A 6813-nucleotide genomic window follows, 5' to 3' on the forward strand; every position below is an offset into this window, starting at 1 on the left:
GGTGGGGTTTTTTTTTTTTTTTTTTTTGTACCAGGGATCAAACTCGGGTCCTTGTGCTTGCACAGCAGGCGACTGTGGGGTTTTTTTGACACAGGGTCTCACTGTGTAGTTGAGGCCAGGCTTGAACCTTTGATCCTCCTGCCTCAGTCTCCCGAGTGCAGGGATTATAGGCATTCGCTGTCACGCCTGGTTTGTGACATCTTTAGAGACTTTCCGGATGTTGCCGTTGGTCCTCCGTGAAGAGAAATGATGACGGGCTCAGTGCATGAGTGCAGCCTCCTGTTGGTGGCAGGAGTGTTTTTGGGGACCCCCAAATACCAGCAGTGTCCTGAGGCTGTGTCCTGGGGGTGCAAGCCTAGGGTTTACATCTAGAAGGGGTATGGGGTGTCACTGCTCAGGGTGTGGATGTCCTGGTGACCCCAGCTGTACCTGGTGTCCTTCCTGCCAGAGGTGAGCGAACCTCCCGGCTCCTGCAGGCCTCAGTCTGTACACTGTTGGGGTCCCCTGGTCCCACCTTGTTCTTTTCATTGGCATTCCACCTCCCAGGCAGCTGCCGGTGGCAAAGCTGAGACCAGGGTCAGTTCCTGTGCACCTGTCCCAGTGGCAGCATCCTTTCTCTCCTGTCCCTCAGGGCCGCCAGCCTGCGGTCCCTTTGCTGTTTTGGGGAGGGTCTCTCGGGCGTGATCTGCTGTCTGCTGGCGCTGAAGTGCAGGATGTGGAGAGCGGCCCTGGCCCGGCTCAGCCTTCCACACTCGCTGTGCACACAGTGTCTGCCGCCGGCATCCCCAGCGCTGTGCCTACTTGAGGCGGAACTCTGGGGCCCCTGACCTGTCTCCCTACACCTGCAGGTTTGCTGGATCTGGAGGATGACGGGGACCTGATCACCGTGGAGTTTGATGACGGGGACACAGGCAGAATCCCCCTGTCGCATATCCGCCTCCTGCCGCCCGAGTATAAGATCCAGTGTGAGTGAGCAGCCCACAACTGAGGGCTTCCAGCTGCCCTTCCAGGGCTGCCCTTCTGGTTCCCGGCAGCCTGCCCTGGGTGTCTCCCTCCTGGGCCATCAGAACCCATAGGGGTGGGAACGGTGGAGATGGTGATCTTGGGCCCCCACATGGGTCCTGTGATCCGTGAGGGCCACAGGAGGCTGGGCCAGTGTTTTTGATGGTTCCAAGCCATAGTGCGAATTCTAACCATGGTCCCTTGTGGCAGTGGCCATTGTCTTTGAGGAGTAATGAAACCAGGGCTCAGAGAGGTTAAGGAAGCCAGCCATAGTGTGTATGCCTGTAATCTCAGCACTCTGGGAGGCTGAGGCAGGAGGATCATAGTTTCAAGCCCAGCCTACACAACAACTTAGTGACTTAGTGAGACCCTGTCTCAAAATAAAAAATAAAAAAGGGCTGGGGCCATAGCTCAGTGCAAAGGCCCTGGGTTCAATCTCAGTACCAAAAAAAAGGTTAATGTCTCATCCAGTGCCCTGGTCCTCAAGGAGCAGGGGCAAAACTTGCCCTGCACTGCCTTCCGGTGTGATAACCTCAGAGGTCTTGAACTTTCCCAGGTGGGTCCCAGGAGCACCCCTCATGGTGCACAGAGCCTTGATCATTCAGGTCACTTGGGGAGCCCGGCCAGAATCATCCCCGCCATGTCTTGCTCCCTGGAGATGTGACGAGCATGGAGTTGGAAGCTGGGCCGGTGGAGACCAGGCTTGAGCCACCATCTGCTGTGCCCTATAGGTGCTGAGCCATCCCCAGCCCTCCTGGTGCCCAGTGCCAAGCGCCGCAGCAGGAAGACCAGCAAAGACCCCGGGGAAGGCAAAGAGGGGCCCACAGCAGGGTCCGAGGAGCCAGGAGGCAAGGCTCGAGGGCGTGGGCGGAAGCCCAGCACCAAGGCCAAGGGCGGTAGGTTGGCTCGGGATGGCTAGGCTAGGGGCAGCGCGGGGTGGGTTGGAATCCACATGAGCCCAGGACCACTGGGATTTCTGTCCAGGTGCAGCCTTGGACTAGGGCGAGGGAGGAAAGAGGCTGTCACAAGCTGAGCCTGAGCGCAGTCGCAAGTTCAGGGAGGCGCTTGGGCCGCATGCAGTGCCCCAGGCTGCTGCCCTGGCTCAGGGCCCCGCAGCCTGCAGCCCCAGTGCAGCCTCCATTTCATTCGTTGTCTTCTGTTTTCTAGACAGAGCCGCTGTCTCAGAGGAGGTGGCCTCCACTGATGAGGTTCCCATTACCTCCACGGGCCTGGAGCCAATCGGCACCCCAAGTTCCAAGAAGAGCCCCCCAGAACCTGTGGACAAGCGGGCCAAAGCCCCCAAGGCCCGCCTGGCTCCCCCACAGCCTGGCCCAGTGCCATCCACCTTTGCCAGCTGCCCAGCTCCTGAGCCCTTTGGGGAGCTGCCGGCCCCCACTGTGGCCCTGCCCCCGGCGCCCCTCATCACCATGCCCGCCACCCGGCCCAAGCCCAAGAAGGCCCTGGCCACAGAGGATTTGGGGCCCAAGGGCCCCCGGAGGCCGGGGGAGGAAGCTGAGCTGCTCGTCAAGCTGGACCATGAGGGGGTCACGTCCCCCAAAAGCAAGAAGGCCAAAGAGGCCCTGCTCCTCCGGGAAGACACGGTGGCGGGGGGCTGGCAGGAGCCCAAGGGCCTGGGTGGGGACCTTGCCCAGGAGCCTGGGGTGGGGCTCCCAATGGAGGACCCTGGGGACCCCAAGAGCCCAGACAAGGCCCAGGCTGAGCAGGACGGGGCGGAGGAGTCAGAGAGCAGCAGCAGCAGCAGCAGCAGCAGCAGCAGCAGTAGCAGCAGCAGCAGCAGCAGTAGCAGCAGCAGCAGCTCGGAGACAGAAGGCGAGGAGGACAGCGACAAGACCCGGGGGGACAACCGGGCTGCGGGAGGACACACCTGCAGCGCCACCAGCTCCAGGGCGTCCTCCCCGGCCTCCCCGGCCTCCCCGGCCTCCTCCTCCTCCTCCTCCTCTTCCTCCTCCTCTTCTTCATCCTCCTCCTCTTCTTCCTCTTCCTCTTCTTCTTCCTCCTCGTCCTCCTCTTCCTCCTCTTCCTCTTCCTCCTCTTCTTCCTCTTCCTCCTCTTCTTCCTCTTCCTCCTCCACCACGGACGAGGACTCCTCCTGCAGCTCAGACGACGAGGCGACCCGTGCGCCTGTGCCTGGCCCCTCCAGCCAGCCCGCCCTGCCTGCCAAGCCCCCCAAGCCAGCCAGCAAGGCCCGCTCCTCGGCTAAGAAGGCACCTGCTGCCCAGCCACCAGCACCCCCGCCCCAGCCTGCACAGCCTCTGCAGCCCAAGGCGCAGGCTGGGCCCAGGAGCCGCCCCAAGAAGCGTGAGGGTGTGCACCTGCCCACCACCAAGGAGCTGGCCAAGCGGCAGCGCCTGCCCTCCGTGGAGAACCGGCCCAAGATTGCAGCCTTCCTGCCCGCCCGGCAGCTCTGGAAGTGGTTTGGCAAGCCCACCCAGGTAAGCAGCCAAGCAGCCTGGGGCAGAGGGCAGGCGTGTGTGGCTGTGTCCTGGATCCTGTGCCCCTCAGAGAGTAGCCTTACTGCTGCAAAGGAAAGAGACACAAGACTGACCTAAACCCACAAAGCCTAACTTCCTGGGCTCTTTAGCAGAAAGGCTCGGGGTGTGCAGCTTCAGGTACAGGTGGATCCAGGGGCTTGAAGGTGGTCTTCAGATTCTCCTGGGTTCATACCCCAGGCCTCAGGGCTCTGTCCTCCCTTTGTGCTGGTCTCCTTCGGCAGCCCCACTTCCCAGGCAGCAGGAAGGTACAGTGGTTTTCGGGTCATGTTCTCCTAGCTCAGGAGCAACAGTAGGAAGCAGGTCCCTCCCAGGGCTGAGTGTCTGGCCTGGGTCCTGTCCCCTCCTGAGCCCGTCACAGTGGCTAGTGGGAGGATGGGGTGTTCCGACTACCCACTGGGGGTGTCTGCCAAGGGGAGCAGGTATGGAGTGCCAAAAAGCACAGCTGCTGGCAGTTGCTCAGCCACCTCAGCGGTCCCCTGTGCCTGAGCCAAGGGAATCTGAGCAGCTCCCAGCACGTACCCCGGACTCCCAGGCTGCTGCTCCTGGCATGCTGACCCCCAGAAGGGTGCTGTGTGGCATCTGCCCATCTTGGGCTCTGTTCCTGGAACAGGGGTCCTTTTCTCTTAGGGGATCCTTTTCTGAGCCGTGAGCAAGTGATACCCCCACCCCCAGGGCCACGCTGTGCCAGAGGTTGTAGGTTGGCCAGATTGAGACTGGGCAGCAGGGGTGGGCTTAAGGCCCCTCTGCCTGGACCCCACGGGCCCTGCCTAGATAGTGGGGATTGCAGGGAGCAGTGTCACAGGGGTGTGGGGCAGTGGGGTCCCTGGATATCCCGTGGGGCTCAGGATCAGGTCCCAGCGTGCACTGGGGTGGGAGTTAAAGGCACTTTCAGCCTCAGGAGCCACCCCTAAGTCCCCCCGCACCAGCCCATTGGAGGCAGCACCCCAGGTTGGCAGCTGGTGACCCAGAGGGCAGGGCCGGGACGCGGGGCACCAAGGGCTCGGCGCGGAGTGCAGCCCCTGACTGTTGCCTGGCCTGCAGCGCCGCGGCATGAAGGGCAAGGCCCGCAAGCTCTTCTACAAGGCCATCGTGCGCGGGAAGGAGATGATCCGCATCGGGGACTGCGCCGTGTTCCTGTCGGCTGGGCGCCCCAACCTCCCCTACATTGGCCGCATCCAGAGCATGTGGGAGTCGTGGGGCAGCAACATGGTGGTCCGCGTCAAGTGGTTCTACCACCCCGAGGAGACCAGCCCGGGCCGGCAGCTCCACGAGGGCCAGGTGAGCCTGGCCGGGCGAGGGCCTGACTGAGCAGGAGCTTAAGGTGCAGGGCTGCCCTGGGGTGTGGGGGTGGGGCTGGGCTGGGCTCACCTCAGCCCCTGCCTGTCCCCCCAGCCCTGGGACCAGAAGTCTGGCCGCAGCCTTCCCGCCGCCTTGCGGGCCTCCAGCCAGCGGAAGGACTTCATGGAGGTAGGGCCTCCGCCCTCAGCCCGGCTCCTGCCTGCTCGGCCCCTTCCCGCCTGCCTCCCAGTCTGCCCCCTGCTCTCCTGTCTCTCCGTCTCTGTCCAGCTGTCTGTCTCTGGGTCTCCCCCGGGTTCTGGGCAACCCGTCCCTGACGCCTGACGCCCTGCCCTGCAGCGCGCCCTGTACCAGTCCTCGCACGTGGACGAGAATGACGTGCAGACAGTGTCGCACAAGTGCCTGGTGGTGGGCCTGGAGCAGTACGAGCAGATGCTGAAGACCAAGAAGTACCAGGACAGCGAGGGCCTGTACTACCTGGCGGGCACCTACGAGCCCACGACGGGCATGATCTTCTCCACGGACGGCGTGCCCATGCTGTGCTGAGGACCCGGCCCTCCCGCCAGGCCCACTGCTGGGGCGCGGACACGAGCGCGTGCATGTATGTGCCCGCGCGCGCCCGGGCAAGTGAGGCGTGTGTGCCCGTATGCATGCACGTGTGCACACGGCCCAGCCCCCCGGGCCGGCTCCTCGGCGACCAGGGTGTGGCTGTTCCACGGCGGCCCGGCCCCAGCACCTTCCCAGCCCTTGCAGACTGAGGCCCCACAGACGGGACAGCCGCCGCCACCCGCTGCCCACCGCCTGCTCAGGACGGAGGGCGGCCTGGACTTGGGGACGGAGCGGGCAGGGAGCGCAGCCCCTCACACTACAGACCCCCATGGTGCTGACCCCCCAGCAGCGCCCGCCGCCAGGAGGGCGCCGGGTCCTCAACCTGTACAGTTTTATTGTACCGAGAGCGACTCCCCGCCCCTGTATGATACGCCTTTAAATGGAGTCAACTTTTTAACTATATATATAAAGATAAATATATATAAATATATATAAATATAAACTTTTTAAAACTGTGAAAAAATAGCTATGAAATTATAAGGAAAAAAAGCGAACACACTCTGACGTGCGGAATATTATTTTTTATTTCCTGTTAGATTGTGAGTGTCCAGCACCCGGCTTCACTGCCCCAGTCCCCCCCCCCCCCCCCGCACTGTGCTCGCCCCCAGACAGAGGAGGAGGAGGAGGGAGGGAGAGGGAGGGGAGCCGCCAGCCCAGCGCCCCCTCCACTCGCTGGGCCAGAAAGCACTTAGCCAGCCCCGCCTTCCGGAACCGAAGTGGAACCGGAACCCACAGGAGGGCTCCAGCAGACAATCTAGAGGGAAGGAAAAGCCAGACTTTGGTTTTGTTATTTTGGGGGAATTATTGTTTTTCTTTTTTTTTTTTTTAAAGTTTCTTTTGGAATTTTGTTTGTTGGCAAATTCTGTGTGATCTTTTTTCATAAAAAAAAAGAAAAGAAAAAATTTAATTGGAAAAAGTATCATTGCTTGGAGTGATTTATTTCAGGGTCTAGGGTGGGGTCAGTGTCTGGGGCAATTGGGCCACCTTGTTTTGGGGGGCTGAGGTGAGGGGCTGCCATTTCACGCATGGAGCCAGGGAGACTAGAAGTTGGGCCTAGCAGCTCTGACTACACATGGCTATTTAAATTTGATTTAATTTGGGCCGGGGATTTAGCTCAGTGGTGTGGCAGCCTGCTTCGAAAGTGCAAGGTCCTGAGTTCCATCCCTGGTACCAAAAAAACAAACAAACAATAAATTTGAGTTAATTTAAGCCAGATGTGATGCACTCCTGTAATCCCGGATACTTGTGAGGCTGACAGGAGGATCACGAATTCGAGGCCAGCCTGGGCAATTTAGCAAGATCCTATCTCAAAAAAAAAGGACAGGGTTGGGGGGTATATGGCTCAGGTTTACTACTCAGTACTGGGGGAAATCAAATTGTCAATAGACATTTG

The 6813-nt window shown here is 60.7% G+C and overlaps 1 protein-coding gene across 9 annotated transcripts in view; it reads left to right on the top strand.

Moving 5' to 3' along the window:
- The window catches only part of Tnrc18 (trinucleotide repeat containing 18), an 85526-nt gene extending 79187 nt beyond the window's left edge, over positions 1 to 6339 (top strand). For 8 of the 9 annotated variants that reach the window (XM_021254653.2, XM_087196442.1, XM_013070598.3 and 5 more), the window contains 6 exons: positions 849 to 965; positions 1734 to 1898; positions 2170 to 3455; positions 4557 to 4793; positions 4908 to 4982; positions 5151 to 6339. In XM_021254653.2, the coding sequence (XP_021110312.2) occupies positions 849 to 965; positions 1734 to 1898; positions 2170 to 3455; positions 4557 to 4793; positions 4908 to 4982; positions 5151 to 5357 (2087 nt within the window). In that variant the 3' untranslated portion in view covers positions 5358 to 6339. The remainder of the gene's footprint in view (positions 1 to 848; positions 966 to 1733; positions 1899 to 2169; positions 3456 to 4556; positions 4794 to 4907; positions 4983 to 5150) is intronic. The other variant, XM_021254655.2, reaches the window with a different exon arrangement.
- The last annotated feature ends 474 nt before the right edge of the window (positions 6340 to 6813 follow it).

Source organism: Heterocephalus glaber, unplaced genomic scaffold (assembly GCF_053883595.1).
Source record: "Heterocephalus glaber isolate CG9 unplaced genomic scaffold, H.glaber_assembly_v1.0 deba00001610, whole genome shotgun sequence".
NCBI classification, from domain to species: Eukaryota; Metazoa; Chordata; class Mammalia; order Rodentia; family Bathyergidae; genus Heterocephalus; species Heterocephalus glaber.